Here is a 26,716-nt window from a genome sequence, read left to right on the forward strand (position 1 = left end):
GCCCCCTTAGCCCATAACAAGGTTACAGATATATAGAAACATTGGGGTAACAGTCACCCTGCTATAGTTCCAGGGGTACCCAGGGCACAAATAAGATCTCACCCCAAATCCCCCCCTAACTGGCCTTCAGGCTGGGCCCCCTTAGCCCATAACAAGGTTACAGATATATAGAAACATTGGGGTAACAGTCACCCTGCTATAGTTCCAGGGGTACCCAGGGCACAAATAAGCACTCACCCCAAATCCCCCCTTAACTGGCCTTCAGGCTGGGCCCCCTTAGCCCATAACAAGGTTACAGATATATAGAAACATTGGGGTAACAGTCACCCTGCTATAGTTCCAGGGGTACCCAGGGCACAAATAAGCACTCACCCCAAATCCCCCCCTAACTGGCCTTCAGGCTGGGCCCCCTTAGCCCATAACAAGGTTACAGATATATAGAAACATTGGGGTAACAGTCACCCCGCTATAGTTCCAGGGGTACCCAGGGCACAAATAAGCACTCACCCCAAATCCCCCCTAACTGGCCTTCAGGCTGGGCCCCCTTAGCCCATAACAAGGTTACAGATATATAGAAACATTGGGGTAACAGTCACCCTGCTATAGTTCCAGGGGTACCCAGGGCACAAATAAGCACTCACCCCAAATCTCCCCCTAACTGGCCTTCAAGATGGGCAGCACCTAAAGGGTTAAACAGTATATATGATAGCTGGAATGAGTTTAGTATTGAGTCCTATTGATCTGCAGGTCAGTGACTGCCGAGGAGACAGAAACCCATTATTTTGTCGCTGACACATTTTCTCTGATAAGAAAAAAAGCTGCGAATTACAATGTATGGAAATCCCTCAATAGGTGACACATTCATGTACAGCATAGAGAGCAGCGGGGGGTGGGAGGGCCATTATTAATAAACTTCAGAAGGCTGTGATGCGGTGGCACGGCCTTTCCATGTATGTGATAATTCAGAACAATGCTATGCCCACCTGCCCTAAATAGCTGAGCAAATGTTTTCGCCATTTATAGAAGTCTCCCTATTGTCATGAGGTCCGTAACAAGCAGCACAAGGGGAGGGGGGCAGATTAGGAGGCCTTATAATGCCCTGCTGATAAGAGGGTCCTGGGCCAGACTGAACTGCACATCACTCAACCCAAGACTTTCTCCTCTGTGCCAGCGTTAACCATGCCACCCAAAAAGCCAGAGCCCAAGAAGGAAGAACCCAAGCCCGTACCCAAGCCCCCGGAGCCGGAACCCCCCAAGGAGCCTTTGTTTGACCCCTCCACTGTCACAGTATGTATTATAGATTCTGTATATGATTATTATATTTATTATTATTATTATATAATATTATATAATATTATTATTATTTATTATTTTGGGTCAGATTTCTGGTAAGAAAAAAAAAACCTTATGATTCAGGGGAACGTAGAAGGTTTTGTTCATGAATGTTATTGGGTTTATGTTTTTCTTGCTCCTCCTTTGTCCAAACATAAAGTTTCCGTACCTCAAAAATATACGTACAGGTATGGGATCCGATATCCAGAAAGTTCCGAATTACGGAAAGGTCATCCTCCATAGACTCCATTATAAGCAAATAATTCACATTTTTAAAAATTATTTGCTTTTTCTCTGTAATAATAAAACAGTACCTGTACTTGATCCCAGCTAAGATATAATTACCCCTTATTGGGGCAGAACAGCCCTATTGGGTTTATTTCATGGTTAAATGATTCCCTTTTCTCTGTAATAATAAAACAGTACCTGTACTTGATCCCAACTAAGATATAATTACCCCTTATTGGGGCAGAACAGCCCTATTGGGTTTATTTCATGGTTAAATGATTCCCTTTTCTCTGTAATAATAAAACAGTACCTGTACTTGATCCCAACTAAGATATAATTACCCCTTATTGGGGCAGAACAGCCCTATTGGGTTTATTTCATGGTTAAATGATTCCCTTTTCTCTGTAATAATAAAACAGTACCTGTACTTGATCCCAACTAAGATATAATTACCCCTTATTGGGGGCAGAACAGCCCTATTGGGTTTATTTAATGGTTAAATGATTCCCTTTTCTCTGTAATAATAAAACAGTACCTGTACTTGATCCCAACTAAGATATAATTACCCCTTATTGGGGCAGAACAGCCCTATTGGGTTTATTTAATGGTTAAATGATTCCCTTTTCTCTGTAATAATAAAACAGTACCTGTACTTGATCCCAACTAAGATATAATTACCCCTTATTGGGGGCAGAACAGCCCTATTGGGTTTAATTAATATTTCAATAATTTTTTAGTAGACTTAGGGTATGGAGTTCCAAATTACAGAAAGATCCCTTATCCGGAAAACCCCAGGTCCCAAGCATTCTGGATAATAGGTTTCATTCCTGTACTAATATATATACTAACTGTAAGATCACATTATGTTTGTTCCAGAAATCATCCAAGCCCCTCGCAAGCGCCTTTTTCCCAGAGAAAACAACCCCAACCCTGACAGTCTAACCTCATAGTTTAACCCTTCCATCCCCTTTACCAGTTTAGTTGCAGTCTCTGCACTCTCTCCAGCTCATTAATATCCTTCTTACGGACTGGAGCCCAAAACTGCCCCCCATACTCAAGGTGAGGCCTTACCAGGGACCTATAAAGGGGCAAAATTATGGTTTCATCCCTCAAGTTAATGCGCTTTTTTATAGTTCCATAACCTTCAGTGTATAATTTGCAATGCTGTGCCTGTTTGCAACAGAATCTTTTATTTCCAATGTCCTTAGCATTTATAGTAGAGGGTACATTATTCATTTCAATACAAAACTGATACCATACATCACTTGTGTATAACTCAGCCTGCAGCCTTGTGCCTTTATATGGGCACAGAACCCCTCAGTGACTGCTAATATCCTTATCATTTACAGTAGGGGGTACATTATCCCTTATAATACATGAGTGATACTCAGAGTTCCCTGTATAACTCAGCCTGCAGCCTTGTGCCTTTATATGGGCACAGAACCCCTCAGTGACTGCTAATATCCTTATCATTTACAGTAGGGGGTACATTATCCCTTATAATACATGAGTGATACTCAGAGTTCCCTGTATAACTCAGCCTGCAGCCTTGTGCCTTTATATGGGGGGCACAGAACCCCTCAGTGACTGCTAATATCCTTATCATTTACAGTAGGGGGTACATTATCCCTTATAATACATGAGTGATACTCAGAGTTCCCTGTATAACTCAGCCTGCAGCCTTGTGCCTTTATATGGGCACAGAACCCCTCAGTGGCTGCTAATATCCTTATCATTTACAGTAGGGGGTACATTATCCCTTATAATACATGAGTGATACTCAGAGTTCCCTGTATAACTCAGCCTGCAGCCTTGTGCCTTTATATGGGCACAGAACCCCTCAGTGACTGCTAATATCCTTATCATTTACAGTAGGGGGTACATTATCCCTTATAATACATGAGTGATACTCAGAGTTCCCCTAAATTCTGCTCATTCTAACTGCTCCCACCCAAAAATAACTTATTGTTTCTTAAATATACGAGACCTCTGCAACGATATCACAGCCTAGCGCTCTGAGTAACACTTCCCATAGTTGCTGTATTTGAGAGGCTAAGTGGAAAGTTGCGATAAGCCCCATTAAGCAGCGCACAATAGGCCGGGGCTCACTGTATCTAACTTGGCAGCTTCCCGCACAGCGACAGCCTAACAAAACACACAGCTGCCGCTCAGCGCTTCCCCCGGGGGCAGTGTAAATCTGCAGAATAAAGAACTGGCGTCTTCCTCTGACTTCATTTATTATCCCCGTGGAACCCTGATGCCTGATTATAGATCACATAGGAGCAAAAAGCGAGTAGATAACAGAATATGTTATGTTTTGAAGACCCAAAAGCACAGGGCTTATTTATAAAGGTATCAACTGAAATGATTAGTTACTCACATCCCCATAGTGTAACATCTGTCTCCATTGCACCACATTTATTATTCATTTGTGTGTATTTTTACTGAGCACTGAGTATTTGCCAAACCCTAATAATTTGGCCCAATCCAAACAAGGGAAAAAGTTTTGAGGTTCTTAAAAAGAATTCTGAATTTGGTGCAACCCCTACAAAATAGCTGCACCTTCACCTCAAATCCATCTCAGCTGAACTATGTATGTCTGTAGTGCATGCAATGATATGTGCAAAGTTCTTTTAACTGCAAATGGTTGGGTCCTAGAGGCTGATACATGGGACATAGATCCAAAGATTCTTTTGTAAATAAATGGTTGGGTCCTAGAGGCTGATACAGGGTTCTAGATCCAAAGCTTGATGTGTATCCAAAGTTCTTTTGTAAATAATGGGTCAGGTCCTAGAGGCTGATACAGGGGCATAGATCCAAAGCTTTGATGTGTGTCCAAAGTTCTTTTTTAAATAAATGGTTGGGTCCTAGTGGTTGATACAAGGCGAATGGTTGGGTCCTAGAGGCTTATACATTGGACATAGATCTAACGCTTGATGTGTGTCCAAAGTTCTTTTGTAAGTAAATGGTTGGGTCCTAGAGGCTGATATAGGGGCACAGATCCAACAATTGACGTGTTTCTAAAGTTCTTTCGTAAGTAAATGGTTGGGTCCTAGTGGTTGATACAAGGCCATAGCTCCAAAGCTTTGATGTGTGTAACAAGTTCTTTTATATGTGAATGGTTGGGTTCTAGAGGTTGAAACAGGGGCTTAGATCCATAGTTTTGATGTGTGTCCAGAGTTATTTTGTAAGTAAATGGTTGGGTCCTAGAGGCTGATACAGGGGCACAGATCCAAAGCTTTGATGTGTGTCCAAAGTTCTTTTATATGTGAATAGTTGGGTTCAAGAGGTTGAAACAGGGGCTTAGATCTATGGCTTTGATGTGTGTCTAAAGTTCTTTTATATGGGAATGGTTGGGTTCTAGAGGTTGATACAGGGGCATAGATCCAAAGTTTTGATGTGTGTTCAAAGTTTTTTTTATATGGGAATGGTTGGGTTCTAGAGGTTGAAACAGGGGCTTAGATCTATAGCTTTGATGTGTGTCCAGAGTTATTTTGTAAGTAAATGGTTGGGTCCCAGTGGCTGATACAGGGGCCTAGATCCAAAGCTTGATGTGTGTCCAAAGTTCTTTTGTAGGTAATGGGTTGGGTCCTAGAGGCTGATACAGGGGCCTAGATCCAAAGCTTGATGTGTGTCCAAAGTTCTTTTATATGAGAATGGTTGGGTCCTAGAGGCTGATACAGGGGCCTAGATCCAAAGCTTGATGTGTGTCCAAAGTTCTTTTATATGACAATGGTTGGGTCCTAGAGGCTGATACAGGGGCCTAGATCCAAAGCTTGATGTGTGTCCAAAGTTCTTTTATATGAGAATGGTTGGGTCCTAGAGGCTGATACAGGGGCATGGATAAGTGGCACAAAAATAGCAAAAGGAGGTGCTGCTGTGTTTGTGAGCTGGATTAAAATATTATGCCATTTCTCTGGCATCCCTGCGCCAGATATACACTACTCACAAGTACATAGAGACTGAGCCCCATTGTCCTTGTCTCAACCAACAGCAGCAACTGGTAACTGTCAGCCCAACTCCCTACAGAGCCTACTGACAGATTTGGGAGCAAGTTTAAAAATAAACCCCTAATAAAGGTACCATATCATTAACCTAAGTGGGCTGTCAGCGCCATTATCAACATCTCACAGTAAAGCTGTCATCAACCACTTGCCGACTGTCTGAGCCGAGATTGCGCTGACCTTCTCTGCCATTTGGAGGTTATCAGACAAGTCAGGGAATGAAGCTGCAGGGGGTGGGATGTAGGCACGGGGAGCTTGGGAAACTGAACTGATCGGGGCTATTTATTACACATGTATTTGTCTCTATTGATATCATACCAGTGCAACTTTGCAATATACATCAATTCAGATATATATCAATTCAAATATACATCAATTCAAATATATATCAATTCAAAAATCTGCAGCCTTTTCATGCTGATTATTGGAAAAATATGGTTTGGAATAGTTCCCTAAGGCCCACCCCCTGTTCCCTAAGCCCTTCCCCCTGTTCCCTAAGCCCCACCCCCTGTTCCCTGCTGATCTGACTACTTTGTGACTCAAATAAAATGTAGCAGTAGTCGCCTGTTCGCAGAATGCCTCCTCCCAATCCCAGAATCCCCTGCACACGTGATGTCAATAAGGAAAGGAACATCCCAGTGCAATGCATTGTGGGTTATGTAGTTCCTGCATGCTGTCTGTAAGCTGTGGAGAAGTTTGTAACATCAGTGTTTTAGTCCCTCCTCCCCTGCCAGGATTTCAAATGATGCAGAAAGAGAAGAACTGTTTTGCAGCTGGATTTCAGAACCAATGATATTCCAGCAATAAAGAAATATAGATATATAGAAATACAACTACTTTGTAGAACTCAAGGTAGGGGGGGAGGGGGGGATATGCAGGAAACAGAAGCAAATTTTATTTGTGGGGGTCCCCATAATATCCTTGATATAGCAACATTTGGCATACATAGACCTAAATTTGGAATTTCAACCGACTAAGGCCACTTTTCAAATGAAATAAAAGATAAAACAATGGCTAAAAAATAGTAATTCCCCGTAAAATGTAAATAATCCATAGAGTTACTCCAGGCAATTGCACGGGCGATTACTGCTAGAGAAATGCCATTACCTAAAGTAATGAGGCGGAAAGGGATTAAAAAGGACAAAATACAGATTTTTATGACATGGATATTGTCGGACAATTAGACTCCCGTCGGACGGAGACATGTAAATGGATTGATAGTAACTGAATTAGCCGGCGCCCGGGGGCCACAGCCGCGCCAGGATGGGTGGAACCAAAGGAGATTAGATGGGAAAGCTGCTGTTTAATGAAATGCACTTTATCTGAGTAATAGAAGATATTAATGAGCAAAACTCATTCATTGGTTAATGGGAAAGGTCAGGGGAGGCGAGAGAAGAGAGCTGCTCGGCCGAGTTATGGTTTTACAGATGTAATTGCCTTTGTACTGAACAGAAAATGCACAGATAGTCATCTCGTAATACAGTGTTATTATTCCTGTAACGTGGAGTCTAGATTTTTGTATCGGATCCCGTTTAATAAGACTTTGTGGTTGTAAGGAATTGGCATATGTAAGTCTTTTAGTCTTTGCACCAGAACTGACTCCGCTACTGGGGACTTTAGTTTTATTCTATTGGGTGTTAGAATTCAGGGGCAGAACTCTAACACCTGATCGAAAATCGGGGTAGAAATGTCTTGTGGATGCAAAGAAACCCCAGGGACCCTCACACCACCTCAGGGGCCCCTCGCTCTCCCACAGCCAGCCCCTCCCTTCCTCTCCCCCTAGGGGGGGCACAGGGCAGTGTGGGAGCGACAGCACAGGAGAAGCATTGACAGCTGGGCAAGTGTGGATCGGGTTTGGGTCCTGGGGTTTTCCGGATAAAAATTGTTTCAGATTCCGGGTTGTTCTGCCCCCAATAAGGGGTAATTATATCTTAGTTGGGATCCAGTACAGGTACTGTTTTATTATTACAGAGAAAAGGGAATCATTTAACCATGAAATAAACCCAATAGGGCTGTTCTGCCCCCAATAAGGGGTAATTATATCTTAGTTGGGATCCAGTACAGGTACTGTTTTATTATTACAGAGAAAAGGGAATCATTTAACCATTAAATAAACCCAATAGGGCTGTTCTGCCCCAATAAGGGGTAATTATATCTTAGTTGGGATCCAGTACAGGTACTGTTTTATTATTACAGAGAAAAGGGAATCATTTAACCATTAAATAAACCCAATAGGGCTGTTCTGCCCCCAATAAGGGGTAATTATATCTTAGTTGGGATCAAGTACAGGTACTGTTTTATTATTACAGAGAAAAGGGAATCATTTAACCATTAAATAAACCCAATAGGGCTGTTCTGCCCCAATAAGGGGTAATTATATCTTAGTTGGGATCAAGTACAGGTACTGTTTTATTATTACAGAGAAAAGGGAATCATTTAACCATTAAATAAACCCAATAGGGCTGTTCTGCCCCCAATAAGGGGTAATTATATCTTAGTTGGGATCAAGTACAGGTACTGTTTTATTATTACAGAGAAAAGGGAATCATTTTTAAAAATTAGAATTATTTGCTTATAATGGAGTCTATGGGAGATGGCCTTTCCGTAATTCGGAGCTTTCTGGATAACGGGTTTCCGGATAAGGGATCCCATACCTGTATATGATAAATGAATGCATTTGTTTCCTATATCCAAATGATCGCCCCGCTCGTCGTATGGTGCATTATATGCCAGAATGAAATGTGTCTGTGACCTTTAAAGGTCACTGTAGAGCCATTTCTTTATTATCACAGACACGGCTTAAAGTTCCAGAGCCATAAACCCAAACTTGCAGAATGTTCTGATCTTTTTTTTATGGGAAAATTTCAGATCTGCCGTCTTTTAAAAAAAAAATGTAATCACAAAAAAAGCAGCAAACCCCTAAATACGTTATTATGGGTGAGAGTGGCTGCCAGTGTTTTATTCTGATATTCGCAGATTTATATGAAAAGCGCCTATTTATTTCCCAAGATCACCCATGTAGAACAGAGCGGAATGAGTTCAATTTTTTATAATTGAAAATGAATTTTTGAAGGAAGAACACATGGTACCAATAAGGTGCCAAAAACATTCCGGACCATCTGGAAAGTGTTTCAACAAATTGGCACATTTATCAAAGCCTTTTTGGCTCTTTTCAAAGTGTCAATTGGGACTGATTCGCCGGCTACGAGCCGTAATATTTACTTCTTTCCCATAGGGGCCTGTACAGGATGAATGCAATGGTCTTTATCTCCAAAAACTGTGCTGGGGGGGGGGGGGGGGTGTATAGATGTTAATTGGAATGAGCCAATGGGAGATGCTGGCATTGTAATCGCCAACAAATTCAACACATAAAGCGGTTGTCAAGCCCCACTTCAAGGTCCTGGATAGGGCCCCCCACCCATGAACCACTTGCCCTAGGGATAGGCAGAAGAGGTACTTCCCCCCCCCCGCATAGTTGTACCCTAGGAAGGTGCCCCTTCTGCCTACCCCTATATCCGACCAGCGCCGGATTTGTGTTCCGTGCGCCCCTAGGCCGCACCCCCCCTCCTCCCCGAGCACGCATGTGCGAACGCGCGAAACCCCCCCTCCCCCGTGGCAGCGAGTGCGCAAATAGTTCAACTCCAATATGGAGCAGTGGGGTAAGGTCCCCATTGCTCCGTATGGGTGCATAATTAAAAAAAATTTTTGTGGCGGGGCAGCATGCCGCCCCTAAATTTCTGCCGCCCTAGGCCCGGGTCTTTGTGGCCTCTCCACAAATCCGGGCCTGGATCCGACCCTGAGTGGGACTCATTTATTAACACTGGGCATTAGTGATGGGTGAATTGTTTTGCCTGGCAAGAATTTGCAGTGAATTTCCGCATTTCGCCATCTGCGAATTGTTTCGCGAAACTTCCGTGTTGTTGCGTGACAAATTGGGCACAGTCACGTAAAAAAAGGGTGTGGCCGCGTCAAATCAGGCGCTGTCACGTCAAAAAAAAGGCACAGTCGAGTCAAAATTGGGCGCGGTCACGTCTTGTTTTACACATAATAAAACAATGAGGGGATTAACTTCCCCTTGAAAATGTGTGAAACAGAAAACAATGAGGGGATTAACTTTCCCTTGAAACTGCGTGAAACAGAAAACAATGAGGGGATTAACTTTCCCTTGAAACTGCGTGAAACAGAAAACAATGAGGGGATTAAGTTCCCCTTGAAAATGTGTGAAACAGAAAACAATGAGGGGATTAACTTCCCCTTGAAACTGGATGAAGAAAACAATAAAGGGATTACCTATTCTATTCCTCGGCTTTTCTAACCCTCCATAGGACTTAATGGTACTTGACAGATCAAACCTGCCGATTTTTTTTGGACCAAAAAAAGTTAACTAAACATTAGTATTACTATGAAACATTATGAATTACGGGAGTTATTTTTGAAAAACTCAAAGAAACAATATCGAGTCCTATTTGTAAATCTTGAAAATATCTAGAAGTAAAAAATTGACTTATTCTCAGAATTGCCCCATAGGCTTCATAGAGCAGCGTAGCACATGTAACTCTATTGGACAGATCCAAGCGAAGGGTCCGTTATTCATTTAATCAGGGGCCGGAGGCGCCGACAGGTAAATCAATTCCCTTTCCTTTACATAAAAGAGGCCTCAGATATTGTCCATATTTGCTTACTCTACACTAGTTGGATTGAATTTTCCTTTTCATTCATTTTCTTCATCTCACAATTGCCTTCTACATAGCTATTGATTGTTCCTCCATCGACATCTTGCCACTGGGCATAATTATTTCATAGCACCTTGTGAAAAATGAGCCCCTTCGAGCCGAGAGGCGATTTGTTCAAAGCGCATCGGAGGGAAAAACGGGAACAGTAAAGCCGTGGAGATAAAGGCCGTAGCCTAATGGGCAGGTCATAGCCACAAGCAATCAGTCATCACACCCACAATTATTTCTGACACAGCGGTGTCAATTATCCTTGACATTGGCCCATTAAAGTCAGAGGCTTGTGTCGGTCCATCGGCGAGGATGTAATGTGTAATGCTACTAGTAATACAGAATGCTCTGTTATACAGATAGCTAGAATCTCAGCCATAAAGCAGGGCAGGACTGCTGCTTACAATGGGGGGGATCAGATAGGATCTGTGCCACTGTGACAGAATGCTCTGTTATACAGATAGCTAGAATCTCAGCCATAAAGCAGGGCAGGACTGCTGCTTACAATGGGGGGGATCAGATAGGATCTGTGCCACTGTGACAGAATGCTCTGTTATACAGATAACTAGAATCTCAGCCATAAAGCAGGGCAGGACTGCTGCTTACAATGGGGGGGATCAGATAGGATCTGTGCCACTGTGACAGAATGCTCTGTTATACAGATAACTAGAATCTCAGCCATAAAGCAGGGCAGGACTGCTGCTTACAATGGGGGGGATCAGATAGGATCTGTGCCACTGTGACAGAATGCTCTGTTATACAGATAACTAGAATCTCAGCCATAAAGCAGGGCAGGACTGCTGCTTACAATGGGGGATCAGATAGGATCTGTGCCACTGTGACAGAATGCTCTGTTATACAGATAGCTAGAATCTCAGCCATAAAGCAGGGCAGGACTGCTGCTTACAATGGGGGGGATCAGATAGGATCTGTGCCACTGTGACAGAATGCTCTGTTATACAGATAACTAGAATCTCAGCCATAAAGCAGGGCAGGACTGCTGCTTACAATGGGGGGATCAGATAGGATCTGTGCCACTGTGACAGAATGCTCTGTTATACAGATAGCTAGAATCTCAGCCATAAAGCAGGGCAGGACTGCTGCTTACAATGGGGGGATCAGATAGGATCTGTGCCACTGTGACAGAATGCTCTGTTATACAGATAGCTAGAATCTCAGCCATAAAGCAGGGCAGGACTGCTGCTTACAATGGGGGGGGGGAGCAGATAGGATCTGGGGCTTATTTTCCCTTCTATGAAGCTCTCTGTGTGCATTGGGTGCCGCTGCAGCCAATGAGAGAGTATAACCTGCTGATACAGCACTTTCCCGCTCCTGCTATACAATCCCAGTATCCCCTGCCCATTGGGCCCCAGCTGCACCAGAATCCGCTCCTCTTTTTCGGTTTCTGTTCCCTGTAGCAGGAAGGAGCGCGACCTGTACAAAACCCAAGCTTCTATATTAAATATTTGTCTGCCGAGGCTTCCAACATCAATTCTCTCACTCCCACGAAGGCATTTTAATTTCAGCCATTTTCTCGTTTTTTCTGAAAACCACCGACAAACATAAAATTTCCCCCCACCACACGGTGACCTGTCATCAGAGGGTGGTTTTTCATTGGTCAAAAACATCTGGATAAACATATTGAAATTATAGTTTGAGAAGGAAGGAATTGGAGGTTTGGATTTCTAGCGGTGAAAACTACAGTGAGTTGATATGGATTCACCCCCTCGCTTTCATCCAATGGGCATTTCTATTGAAGTGGTCATATGCCCTTCTGGGGTATTTACTGTATTCTCTTAGTTGCCCCATATAAAGGGACAGGAGTGTAATCCAAGGGTAGTGTGGCCAGTGGTGTAACTACATTTACAGCAGACCCGGGGGGTTACGGGGGGACCTGGGCAACAGGGGGTCTGCTGTACCTTAGTCCCCCCTCCATGGCTAAGGGAGGTCATGCCATGCCATGTTCGACCAAGTTACTCCAGTAAGCGTGGCCTTACTTACTTATACTACTAGTACAGCTATAGGATTTGTTATCCGGAAACCCAATATCCAGAAAGCTCCCAATTACAGGAACGCCATCTCCCATAGACCTTATTGTCATAAAGTAATTAAAAATGATTTCCATTTGCTCTTTGATAATAAGAAGTATCTTGTACTTGATTCCAACTAAGATATAATTACCCCTTATTGGGGCAGAACAGCCCTATTGGGTTTATTTAATGGTTAAATGATTCCCTTTTCTCTGTAATAATAAAACAGTACCTGTACTTGATCCCAACTAAGATATAATTACCCCTTATTGGGGCAGAACAGCCCTATTGGGTTTATTTAATGGTTAAATGATTCCCTTTTCTCTGTAATAATAAAACAGTACCTGTACTTGATCCCAACTAAGATATAATTACCCCTTATTGGGGGCAGAACAGCCCTATTGGGTTTATTTAATGCTTAAATGATTCCCTTTTCTCTGTAATAATAAAACAGTACCTGTACTTGATCCCAACTAAGATATAATTACCCCTTATTGGGGCAGAACAGCCCTATTGGGTTTATTTAATGCTTAAATGATTCCCTTTTCTCTGTAATAATAAAACAGTACCTGTACTTGATCCCAACTAAGATATAATTACCCCTTATTGGGGCAGAACAGCCCTATTGGGTTTATTTAATGGTTAAATGATTCCCTTTTCTCTGTAATAATAAAACAGTACCTGTACTTGATCCCAACTAAGATATAATTACCCCTTATTGGGGCAGAACAGCCCTATTGGGTTTATTTAATGGTTAAATGATTCCCTTTTCTCTGTAATAATAAAACAGTACCTGTACTTGATCCCAACTAAGATATAATTACCCCTTACTGGGGGGGGAGGGTGGATCATGTGGAGATCAATAGTTTGATGCAAGAAGCCGTGTGTAGCTTGTATTCATATCTCAGTTATACAGCACATTGTGCCTGTCAGTCTGGCTATACAGATAAGGGCAGCGGAGACTTTATTTTCTATATTAATCTGACAGTTCCTTTGTCATATTGACTCGATAGTTTATTTTTGCAAAGCTCAGCAGAGTCGGGAGGTAGAAAGGGACAGAACTGCTGCTCAGAGTCATTTCCAACCAGAGATTGATGGCTACAATCAAATGTTTCCTACTCGTCTCAGGATGGAATGTTCTAAAGTTCCTCCTTTGTTTTCTTTTTGTTTCATTTTTCTTGGCGACTTTTTTGTCTCTGTAACTTTTTGTCTCGCCAACTTGTTTGTCTTGGCTAGTGATGAGCGAATCTGTCCCGTTTTGCTTCACCATAAAGTTTGCGAAACGGCAAAAAATTTGCAAAACGCATTCGTTGCACGATTCTTTTGTCACCCGCATCTATTTTGTCGCCCGCATCTTTTTTGGTCGCCCGCGTTTTTTCTTTTGTCGCCCGTGTTTTTTTTTTACGCTACCACATCCATTTTTGTATGCAACCGCGCCCATTTGACCGCACAATTTGACGAAGAACAAATTTATTTGATGCCTGACAAATTTTACGTGGATTTTAACGTGCGTAAAAAAAATGACACACACAACCAGTTTTTTTTTGCATGTTGAATTATGCGGCGAATCCACGCCTGGCGAAAAAAAATTCGCTCATCACTAGTCAGATGACCAGTAGTGATGAGTGAATCTGTCCTGTTTCGCTTTGCCCTAAAATTCGTGAAACAGCAAGAAAATTCGCGAAACGGCGAAAAGTTCACGAAACGTGATTTTTTTGTCACCCGCGTCTATTTTTTTTACACGACCACAGCCAATTTTTACACAACTGCGGCCATTTTTGTGAACGTCAATTTGTCACAGAAGTTTCGCGAAACAACTCGCCAATGGCAAAATGCGTAAATTCGCCATGCCTGGCGAAAAAATTGGACTGTTGGTATAAAGCACTAAACATATTTTTTCCAGGCATATTGAGCCCCTTTCTCATGAGAGCTTACAGTTTAGGCATCAAAGTTTACCCTGGTCTAGTAACCCATAGCGACCAACCAGTATTTCCTGATCGTATCTGATTGGTTCTTATGGAACGTAAACAAACTTTAGCTTTGTTACACCCGTAGTCTGCCTGAATCTTCGCTTTTTGTGCTTTCTGCGAGGGAATATTGAAAAGCAGGAGCTGTCGGTACCATAAGGAAAATTCATAAATTACACTGAAAACCTCAAAATGAAAAATGCATAATATGCTTCTTTTCATTTTACTAGAAACCCGAAACCTTCCCTTTTAAACAGATACCTTAGAAGGAGGCAGGCCTGTATTTATTTGCGGTCGCCAATATAAAATGCTTTCTCCAGACTCGGAGTCAGTTCTGGGAAATTCTGTTTTGGTACCGCAGGGTAATGTTTATTTGGGGGAATTGTCTATGGCGGTGTGTTTGTGTTCTAAACAGACATTCACAGATCACTTCACTGGTTCACCTCAACCAACAACCTCATCATCCTATGTTCCTATGAATTGTACTTAGTAGTGATGGGTGAAATATTTCAGCAGGCATGGATTCGCGGCGAATTTCTGCGTTTCGCCATTGCCGGATTGGTTCGTGAAACGGATGAAAAAATTCATATAAAATAATAGCCGCGGGTGACAAAATAATAGCCGTGCGACAAAATAATAGCCGCAGGCAACAAAATAATAGCCGCGGGTGACACAATAATAGCTGCGGGCGACAAAAGAATAGCTGCTGGCGACAAAAGAATAGTCGTGGCCGACAATTTCTTTTGCGGCACAACATTTTCGCTGTTTCGCGAATTTTTCGCCGTTTCACGGATCTGTTGAAAGATTCGCTCATCACTAGTACTTAGCACTAGGAGCAGTGGAATGCTGGGAGTTACAGTTGCTGGCAGCTTTGCTGTCATTACTTCTAGATCCCTACTTCACAAACGTATTTAGCCAGAAAGATGAAGAACATCCCATCCTCCTGCATTTAATTTATTATGTGTTTATAGTTAAAAGCTCCGTGGGGGCGGGGTAGTGATTGCCATATTAAAGTGACGGTAACCTTTTTTTTTTTTTTGTGCCAGTCTAGCTCGTCTAATCTTTGTACATTGAGTTATTCTTTCAATGGAATTGCTCTTGATAATTATTCTATTATTTTTTTCCGTGGCCGGGGAAATATTGCTGCTTAAGTTGTGAATGGATCCCGTGCTGCGGCTGGGGCTGTGCTGTTTGTAGTTGTACATCGGCTTGCTGTAGATTATAGCCTGCAGAATGAAGGGGGGTGCCAAGCTTTACAATGCTGAGTTGGCTGCTTTAGAGCAGAGTAGAGAGAGACCACACCCTGGGCCCAAAACCCCATAGCAAATTCTCATCCAAAAAAACGTCCTGTGGAAAAGTACAAATTATGTATCATTATAATGTGTGTGTTTAATATTCTTAGCACGAGAAACGTCCAACCTGCTTTACCCTTTGCATTGTCCTCTCTCGTATAACTTCAACCTGAGTTTGTGGTGCTGTGCAAGAATGCAAAGGGAACATTCAAATAGTTATGAGGACCAACCCAAAGCCTACAGATGGTCAATCAAATTATTAAAGTGCCCTCTGCACTGGAACTAGCTGTAGCCAATCAGAGCATTGAAACGTTCTCTGCACTAGACCTAGAAAGATGAAAGTAGTCTCTTTACTAGTCCCACCTGTAACCAGAGTAGTCAAGTGTTCTTTGCACTAGAACTACCCCAGACCAATCAAAGCATTGAAACGTTCTCTGCACTAGAGCTAGAAAGATGAAAGTAGTCTCTTCACTAGACCCACCGGTAACCAGAGTAGTCAAGTGTTTTCTGCACTAGAAATACCCGTGGCCAATGAGAGCATTGAAACGTTCTCTGCACTAGAGCTAGAAAGATGAAAGTAGTCTCTTCACTAGACCCACCTGTAACCAGAGTAGTTAAGTGTTCTTTGCACTAGAACTACCCCAGGCCAATCAGAGCATTGAAACGTTCTCTGCACTAGAGATAGAAAGATGAAAATAATCTCTTCACTAGACCCACCTGTAACCAGTGTAATCAAGTGTTCTCTGCACTAGAACTACCCCTGGCCAATCAGAGCATTGAAATGGTCTCTGCACTAGACCTAGAAAGATCAAAGTAGTCCCTTCACTAGACCCACCTGTAAGCAGAGTAGTCAAGTGTTCTTTGCATTAGAACTACCCGTGGCCAATCAGAGCATTGAAACATTCTCTGCACTAGACCTAGAAAGATGAAAGTAGTCTCTTCACTAGACCCACCTGTAACCAGTGTAGTCAAGTGTTCTCTGCACTAGAACTACCTGTGGCCAATCAGAGCATTGAAACATTCTCTGCACTAGACCGAGAAAGATGAAAGTAGTCTCTTCACTAGACCCACCTGTAACCAGTGTAGTCAAGTGTTCTCTGCACTAGAACTACCCGTGGCCAATCAGAGCATTGAAACGTTCTCTGCACTAGAGATAGAAAGATGAAAATAATCTCTTCACTAGAACCACCTGTAACCAGTGTAGTCAAGTGTTCTTTGCACTAGAACTACCCCTGGCCAATCAAAACCTTCCCAAAGTAAACATGTCCATATTGTTATTTGAATAAAGCATTGCTCACTTATACTAACAGAATGGCAGCATAGGTTTAGTTATTTGCCACTGGATAATTCAAGCTAGAAATAATATACTGACAATAGCTGGGAAAGAAGAACAGGCATGGTTTCTCTGACTTTTTCCATGACGTGGCTTGCCCTTTGGATGCTTCCGTTCCTGCTCATGGTTCCACAGCCACTTGACTCAATTAAAGCCTGTGACCTGCCTGCAGTGCGGGGCGTTGGGTCTGTAGTGCTCAGCGCTGACATTTCACCACTTGCAGGGCCAGCTCATTATTCCTTATTCTGCGGGCAGGGCAAGTGACAAGAAGCCGTGTCTGCACATAGGGGGGATAGAATGATCTGCTTAATTCTGAACGATCAGGCACTCTGCCATCACAGTCCTTCCAGACACTATAATATTTACTCTACATTTCTACATTCTGGTTCCCCCAGTGCTCTAGCATCAAGTTTAGCCTTGGCCAGCCAACAAGAAAAGACACAGATTTAATGGAGACAAAAAATCATTTCTCCTCAGCGGACTTTACCCCAAATAAAAGCATGAAGCGGTTAACAAATTTGCTCTTTAGTGCTGGCAGTTTCCAGGGGATTTTTGGGAAAAGATGCCCCATTTATGCCAGAAAGCCAAAGTAAATATAGCCGAAGTCCGTTGCCACCATCCTTATCCACCATATGGTGCAAACTCCATTATATCATTATAATAAAAAGCAGGGCAGTCTAGACCATTCTATGGGTAGAATCTCACCAGTGCAAACATTGGGTTTGGGTGCCCAATCACCAGCGAGGGGGAGCAGACCACCATAGTAACATATGGGCTTGCACTCAACAAAAGCTTAAACGAACAGGACAAAAGTATAGAAGTACAGAAATGAGGCTTAATGATGTGCCAGATGGGAACAAAAAAAGTAAGGCTATGTTTGCCTATGTTATTAGAATAAAAACTTTTGTACTTCTGACCTATACGTTGGAGCTTTTGTTGAGAGCAAGGCCATATGCTGCTACTATCTAGTCATGCTGGTTCACCCTTGTCACTCTTGTTTCCACTTTGCCCTACTGTCTCCAGTCCATCTTGCCCTACTGTTTCCACCTTGTCCTACTGTTGCCATCTTGTCCTTCTGCCTCTACCTTGTCCTGCTGTTCTCCACCTTGCACTGCTGACTCCATTTTGTTCTGCCTTGAACATCTCATCCAACTACTGCCATCTTGCCCCTCTTTTGGCATCTTCTCCTTCTCTCATTACCACCCACCTTTCTGTTACCATCGTGCCATACTATGTAAACAGTGTAATTTAGAAATAATACCTTTAATAATTCTTCCTTTTTCCTTCCCCCAGATTGAATTCTCTGCAGATCAAATCGAAGGTAAGGAAGAAATTAACTGAAATAATAGTGGTATCTAACACAACATGCACCTTTGGCAGTGTAACCTACTTGACTGATTACCAGTCATTGGAATATCAGTCCTCTTAAATCCATGCATAAAAGTTCCTCTTTGAGCATGTTTAATACCGCTAGAGTTGCTTTGCTTCCCAAATGATCTCCCTGAGCTAGCAGGTATGGGACAAGCCTATCCCTTTAGTAGACATCTTCTAGTTCTTTCAGCATCTTCCCACTTAGTGGCTTAAATATTTCCTGGAGAACTCCAGTAGTAGATCACCAGCAGCTTCTTAGCAATGGAGATGGTGAGCTCCTGAGCATCAGGCAGTTTACCAGGAACCAAATCAGACCCTCTTAAGTTCCAGGAATTACTTCTGTCTGAACCCTTCTTCCTTGCTTCCCTGGATGTCCATCTTTCTCCATAGAGGGTGAAACACAAGTTATTCTTTGGTCCCACCAGTAACCCCAGCAACTTTTTAGGGCTTCACATACTCTTTTGTGTCCCTGTTCCCTGACAGTTAATCCGACTGCAACCCATCTAGTGACACAGATAAATCCAGATACTACCAGCTGGAGGAACCTGAACACAGTAGGGAACATGGTTAGGGACCATGGCCAAGACATCTTTAAAGGAGGCAACTTAGCGTTAGCCCACTGTTGAGAGCCAACAGCAATCAATTGGCAAATAATCAACTACAATTTATAAATTGTTAAGAGCCAATGCACTAGTGCAGTTTAGTTGTTATGTCAATAAATCAAACCCATGTCCTTATATTGTCCTAGAACTCAGAAGCAAACAATTAACTTTGCAGCTCCATGAAATGCGTGAGGTCTGACCACTTTCTGATGGAAGTATTTTGTCCAAGTCCTCTTCACAAACCCTCGGGGTCCAGCAGCTGCATACTATTGTGTGTACTGTGTGTGTCAAGTACAGCTCAACGCAGTTCTCTACATACAACCACTAAGAATTCCGCTTATTTCTCAGGATGCTCTTTCTGAACAACAATACACACTGATTTAATTGTGTGTAAAAAAAAAAAACACCACAAATTCCCAGCACATGTTCTTTTGTTTACTTTAGCATAGAAGCTTAGCAACTGGGGAAACAAAAACCTTTAATTTGAGATAATCCTCTGCCGTTAAGATTGCTCCGAGACCAGTTAGATTTCTTGAGGGGATCTCGAGTCTTATTTGCGAACGTTCCAGAGTCCATAGAACAGAACAAGACAAAGGAAACTTAAATTGATGACAGATGGGGGGCAAGTTACTGTACATTCTGTCCTGCGATTAAATATTGAATTTGGGTCCCAGGGGCCCCTTAATATATAACCATGTCGCTCCAATTCAATCCATTGTTTAGGTCTACAGGTCCTTCATTGCAGGAAATCTCAGGCTCCTTTAGCAGGTGTCTTAGGCTCTTCCACCAAGTTCTCCGATTGAAAACATCAATAAATGTTCCTTTCCCCCTGTCCCGGAGCCAATCATTTTGCAGAGTTTGGAATCAAACGCGAGTGTTCCGTCATCCAACACTACAGAGGCCCTAACCGCACAGACATTCATACCATCATTCCAGGAAACACAGTTCATAATAAAAAATGATGTGGATGATGGTTACTTGTAAAGTTCCACCAACACAAATATTTGCTGGGCTTTGCAATAATAACCAACGTGCAACAAATTCAAAAGTGTACGCAAATGTCTCAAAGTCTAATATTTTTCTTTTCCTTGGCAGAATTTAAGGAAGCCTTTTCCCTCTTTGATCGGACCCCTAAATGTGAGCAAAAAATCACCTATGGACAGTGCGGAGACGTCCTGCGAGCTTTGGGACAGAATCCAACCAATGCAGAAGTTTTAAAAGTCCTCGGCAAGCCAAAAGCTGAAGGTCAGTGCATATTTGGAAAGTCATTTTTCAAGAGGTTGATTGTTAATAGACATATTCATTCCCCCCCCCCCTGCTTCTGTCAATAGGCATTATGGGTAAATATCAGAAAGAGGGTGGAGAGCTGTAATATAGAAGAAAGACCGAACCAAAATGTTTAATATGGTTTACATGGCATGGAGCCTTAAATGATATACGACAGTGGTCCCCAACCACGGACAGGTTTCAAGCAAGACAATTTTTCCAAGGACTGAGGTTGGGGGGGATGGGGGCGCAACTAGTGCATAGTATATAAGTTATTAATTATTACATATATAACAACAACAACAACAACAAACATTTGTAAAGCACTTTTCTCCCGTGGGACCCAAAGCGCATGTTAATGTCATTATTACATTGTATATTATGCACTTTATTGTTATTGATATTATTACATTATAAAATATAATAGAGCTCACCATAATACAAAATCAGTGGGAGACCAGGTGCCGGTGGTTGGGGACCCCTGATATATGATATAAATATAACAGGGGTCATTTACAGTGACCCTGGATGCAAGGTGGGAGGTGGGAACCCTTTGCCCCCCCTTTAGCCACGACTCATGAATACAGTGCTGCCAAACACCGGCAGTGTTGTATTCATAAGGGGAATGCAAGTCTATTTCACTGTTTTAGAGATCAGAGACCTGTGTCATTTTTTTTAAAGTGCAGAGCAGGTTAAAACTTGCAGAAAATATTGTGGGTTTTTTGCACATTTTGTGTACTTTGCACCCCACTCTGCACTTGATAAATGACCCTAATGCCTTTTGCTGTTTTTAGTCGGATAAAGTGCATTGCAATGCTTCTGATTGGCTGTGGGTATACAGGAGGGCTTTTTGCCTTTCAGAAATAAGCCCCACCCACGAGGAGCAAATATGGGACAACCATACTTTTTTACCCTGGAGAACAGAGACACATCTTCAGTGTATGATTTGCTGTGGGTATACAGGAGGGGCTTTTGCCTGTCAGAAGTCAGCCCCACCCACGAGGAGCAAATATGGGACAACCATACTTTTTGACACTGGAGAACAGAGACATATCTTCAGTGTATGATTTGCTGTGGGTATACAGGAGGGCCTTTTGCCTGTCAGAAGTCAGCCCCACCCACGAGGAGCAAATATGGGACAACCATACTTTTTGACACTGGAGAACAGAGACATATCTTCAGTGTATGATTTGCTGTGGGTATACAGGAGGGCCTTTTGCCTGTCAGAAGTCAGCCCCACCCACGAGGAGCAAATATGGGACAACCATACTTTTTGACACTGGAGAACAGAGACATATCTTCAGTGTATGATTTGCTATGGGTATACAGGAGGGCCTTTTGCCTGTCTGAAGTAAGCCCCACCCACGAGGAGCAAATATGGGACAACCATACTTTCTGACACTGAAGAACAGAGACACATCTTCAGTGCATCATTTATGCTGGGAACCCGGCACTGCTTTGTATTTAGAGCTGTATTTATTCTCAGGCTGGCCTATATTATCCCATAGCTCGTGCATTCGCATTTATCTCCATCTCAGGTTCTATTATGATAGTAATAACTGTTAATTTGTCCCATATACATTTTCCTCAACCACAATGCATTTTCTCCTCGGATAAGCAAACCTTATATGTAAATATGAAGCTGTGTGTTTTTCATGCAGGCTGAGTAATTGCATTTCTGTAGGTTACACAAACCTCCAATCGAATCTAATAATAATTAACATGAATAACATGACAGGTAAATAAGGGTGACCAGACTCATGTCAAAACACTTTGCTCATTAGCAGCAAAATTAATACATGTGTTTTACTGCTTCGTGCAGAAATACATTGTTGAAAATGAAATGGCTTGATCTGCAAGCAGTTTAACAGTTTCAGAGCATATTTTATATAGATCCTCAAAGGAAAAATGTTCTGTACCATATAGAATCATGTTAATAGGGGTCATTTACCCATAGGGAATTGGCACTCAAGCACTTGCAGACTCACCTTGAGTCCTGGGAGGGACCAGTAGGGCAGACCCATGCCCAACCCATTCCTGCTGGGAGGGACCAGTAGGGCAGACCCATGCCCAACCCATACCTGCTGGGAGGGACCAGTAGGGCAGACCCATGCCCAACCCATACCTGCTGGGAGGGACCAGTAGGGCAGACCCATGCCCAACCCATACCTGCTGGGAGGGACCAGTAGGGCAGACCCATGCCCAACCCAGACCTGCTGGGAGGGACCAGTAGGGCAGACCCATGCCCAACCCATACCTGCTGGGAGGGACCAGTAGAGCAGACCCATGCCCAACCCATACCTGCTGGGAGGGACCAGTAGAGCAGACCCATACCCAACCCATACCTGCTGGGAGGGACCAGTAGGGCAGACCCATGCCCAACCCAGACCTGCTGGGAGGGACCAGTAGGGCAGACCCATGCCCAACCCAGACCTGCTGGGAGGGACCAGTAGAGCAGACCCATGCCCAACCCATACCTGCTGGGAGGGACCAGTAGAGCAGACCCATGCCCAACCCATACCTGCTAGGAGGGACCAGTAGGGCAGACCCATGCCCAACCCATACCTGCTGGGAGGGACCAGTAGAGCAGACCCATGCCCAACCCATAAATGCTGGGAGGGACCAGTAGAGTAGACCCATGCCCAACCCATACCTGCTGGGAAGGACCAGTAGGGCAGACCCATGCCCAACCATGACCTGCTGATCTGAAACCCATCCCAGACCCCCCACCTCTGGTCCAGAACAGTTACCCATGGAGGTTTACTTTAACCCTGACCTGAAACTAACATCACTATGGACTGGAAGTGACTTCATTCCAGAAGCAGATCTACTAGGTTACAAAAACATTACGTTCCTCAGGCAGAGCCACATTTCCGTTTTTGGCTTATTTGGCCCATCGACCTAAACGAACCAATAGCATTAGGCCATCCCCATGTATAGCCAAGTGTATACGTCAACCTGGAAGCTGCCAATGTAGGGCCACCTAAATGATCGGTATTTGAGCTAATGAGGAATAGGCCACCTTATCATTACTGATGAGAAGCAAAGGAATCAATGATTCCCTATCTAATATGACACACAAAGCTAAATAGTAAAACACTGATGAGCTTTTGCAAATGGTCATTGACAGAATTAAGCCTTAAGCTGATGGATTTCGATACCTTCCTCCCGATGCTCCAACACATTTCCAAGTCAAAGGAGAAGGGAACATATGAAGACTTTGTTGAAGGGCTGCGAGTGTTTGATAAAGAAGGAAATGGTACCGTTATGGGAGCTGAAATCCGTCACGTCTTGGCTACTCTGGGTAAGCTCTATACTGCCCCCTGTGCCTCAATGTGTCTAGTAAAAATGCAGGGTCGGTTAAACCCTTTGGACAACTTTGACTTGCTTACGGAACACAGTCAAGCTAGAATTGTAATGCCATATATATATATATATACTACATTATCAAAGCTGTGGGTCATAGGAAGTGAGGTGAAGTTGGATCCCATGCAGAATAATAAAGCACTGAGCTCTAACACCCCCCTGAATAGTTAATCCCCAGTTGCAAACACGGATTAGCAACACGGACAGTTCTTTCATTAACTGATTGTCCAAATCATTGATCTGTGCTTACAGTTGGCATCAGGTGTTAGAGCTCAGTGCAGCCACTAAGGCAAAACCCACAGCAGAGTATTATTTCTTAAATTGCTCCAAATTAGCCACTTTTGAACGATTTTAGTTTTATGTTGATACCTTTTAACAGATGGGCCTCCAAAACCGATCACAGCATTAAAGTTGTGGTTGGGCCAATGACAGAAGCCCTACTGCTATTGGCCAACTCCAACTTCAATTCTGTTTTCAGCTTTATATCTATAGCCAATACCTCTTCCTATATTTACTTTCCCTGCTTTACTCACATTTCTGCAATGCTCTTTTGCTCTATAGCATTGATATGAGGCTATTATAATTACTCCTCTAGTCAACTAGACCTCGAGCATCTTGTAGGACACACTTCTGGGGCTGGTGATTAAGGCACTGAGGAGCAGATTTATCAAAATGTCAGATTAGAGCTCACCACAAAAAAGTCACACAATTTCTATTATTTCCTATGGGATTTTTAAGTGTATTTATCAAATGATAAATATGATAAATATGCTTCTAAAAATCCCCTAGACAGGTGGGTGAATTTTTCCTGTGTTGAGCTCTAATCTCACACCTTCAGAAATCTGCCCCCTATATACATGGACAGTTCTAACTGCTGTTTTATAACTATGATTTGCCTTAGTCACATATCTCTCTATCGTGTATAGGAGAAAGAATGACAGAAGAAGAGGTAGACAGGTTACTGCAAGGGCAGGAAGACCCCAACGGTCATATCAACTACGAAGGTAAAGATTGAAGGATATTTTTTCCAGTTACCTTGGCAATTCTCTTTATTTTTATAAATGCATAAGGGATACCTGAACCCCAGAGAAGGTAGAATATGAAAACGGTGAGTTTGATTAAGGATGTATAACTAGGTTATTGCTGCAATTTTTTTGTTTCTTTATAGACCCATAAGAAAGGATCTTTCTCTGTAACATATTATGGAGTATTATAATAAAGGGAGCAAAGTTTACAGCCCATAGAAAATAGCATTTACTTGTAGACATGGTGCAACCTATACCCCTTATATCTACTCTATGGAAGAGCTTACCTGTTGGCAATGAGACAAGCCTAGGTACCATCTGCAAAGAATGTTTGGTTTTGTTTGGCTCCATGCTTTTGCCCCGTACCCATACGGGGTCACTTGTGAACGTACCCACAAGTGCAAGTGTTCTAGAATGGAAACAATGGAGGCACATATTGACTCAATTCCCTAAGGTACTTGCACTTGGTTGACAATGATCCCTCTTGCTTCTCTGATGAATGGGCCCTACTGACGTAGGGGAATAAGGTTGCCACCAGTTCAGTTTTTATCCGGCCTGTTTGGGTCTCAACTGTCTGTTCGGTTTTCAGAGTGTTGAAACCCGAACAAAAATCTGGTTGATAAATGAAAAACAAAAACTCACCTCAACATGGCTTAAGTGGCCATACATGGCTCAATTCTAACTGCTGATAACGGTCCTTAAGACCAATTCGGCAGCTTATCTGCCCGTGTATGGGCACAAATGACAGGCCTCCCCGACCGACATGTGGTCTGAAATCGACCAGATCTCAATTGGGCAGGTTTGATTTTTCCGTGACTGCATCGGCATCCCATGATCGCATCATAATCCCACTAACATAATTGTGACAGCCTCTGATGTCATCATGCCCCCATCCACATCACTGCCCCACCCCAATGCCCTCTGCCCTGCTCCCTTTGTTCAGGTTTACCCTCCGGCAAAGGTGTCAACCCTACTGGGGAACCCTGAAGCTGCTGCCACCCTGGACCTTGGTGTCCAGGCACTTCACCTGGACCTGGCAGTAGCTCTAGCATTCCCACAGTGCATAGCATGAGTAGCTGCCCAGAAAATTAGCTTTCCAGAATTGACTTAACCCACTATGCCCAACTTGCACCCATTTTTGCATCAAAATGCAAGCACCGGTTTGCTGTTTTGATGTATCAGGTGGGATTTTGGTGGGTGCAACTGGGAAACCAGCTCCAATTACGCTGGAATTATTGACCCCCTATAGAATGGTCCCTTCAGGTAAGGGAATTACGGTACTCAGGCTGAGCTAGGGAAATCTTTGTAAGAACTAAGGAAATTAATATGATGATCCATTCAGCCCTTAATGTTCAGCTAGATAACATGACAGGGAAATAAATACTGAACGTATAGAAGAAGCATTTCTAGCTTAGTGTTGGGGAAATGTCATCCCCACCCATTATATATATACTGAGTGTCCCTGGTATCAGCACAGCAAATGCAGTAATGAACCTTTTTCTGCTGACTTGTGCAGAGAATTAAACCCATTCATCTGCCGAGTACAGTTTATTTCATATCATGTTGTTTAATGTCTGATTTTTTATTATTTTTACAGCCTTTGCAAAGTACATCTTGGCAAACTGAACACAAGGTAAGATGATGGAACGATGGAAACAGAGATTTTATTTTTTTTATAAAGCAAAGCTAAGAAAGGCAAATAAACACAGCGCAGTGATAAAAATGACTTCATGAAAGAACAGGGCATCATTCATAGGTATAGTCGGAGTGTAATGCCTGGGGCTAGAGAAACTGCATGGAAAGGCAGGGCCCCAGAACATTGTATTGATAGGCCCATGCAACTACTGCATTGGGTCAAGAATAAGCAGGAATAACGGCTACAAAATCTTTGGGACATAAGCTACCCAATTAGCCAAAAGGTGTCAACTATAGTTGGTCATAAACGAAGGGAAGTGGGTCTTTAATCTGAAAAGCCATATTTATGCCATATTTTTTTATCCACTAGTCATAACAATGGCCGACGCGCTTATGGTTGCACAGAAACACCATTCAGGAACATCGGATCCGAAGGTTGTTCAGCTCTGCGTCCAACGAACCAATAAAGTTCTTGACTTGCTCTTCCATATGAAATGTTCTTGTTAACAATAAAAAAGCTTGGACACGGTTCTCATACACCCAG

At 42.9% G+C, this 26,716-nt stretch overlaps 1 protein-coding gene across 1 annotated transcript; it reads left to right on the forward strand.

The window, feature by feature from the left end:
* Window positions 1-1,126: 1,126 nt before the first annotated feature.
* myl3 (myosin light chain 3) lies at window positions 1,127-26,716 on the forward strand. The gene is given in 7 exon segments (NM_203681.1): window positions 1,127-1,287; window positions 18,201-18,228; window positions 19,976-20,125; window positions 23,277-23,450; window positions 24,439-24,516; window positions 26,135-26,170; window positions 26,543-26,716. Coding segments are annotated over 6 exon segments (567 nt in total). The 5' UTR covers window positions 1,127-1,179; the 3' UTR covers window positions 26,164-26,170; window positions 26,543-26,716.

The sequence above is a fragment of the Xenopus tropicalis genome, chromosome 6 (genome assembly GCF_000004195.4).
Source record: "Xenopus tropicalis strain Nigerian chromosome 6, UCB_Xtro_10.0, whole genome shotgun sequence".
NCBI lineage: Eukaryota > Metazoa > Chordata > Amphibia > Anura > Pipidae > Xenopus > Xenopus tropicalis.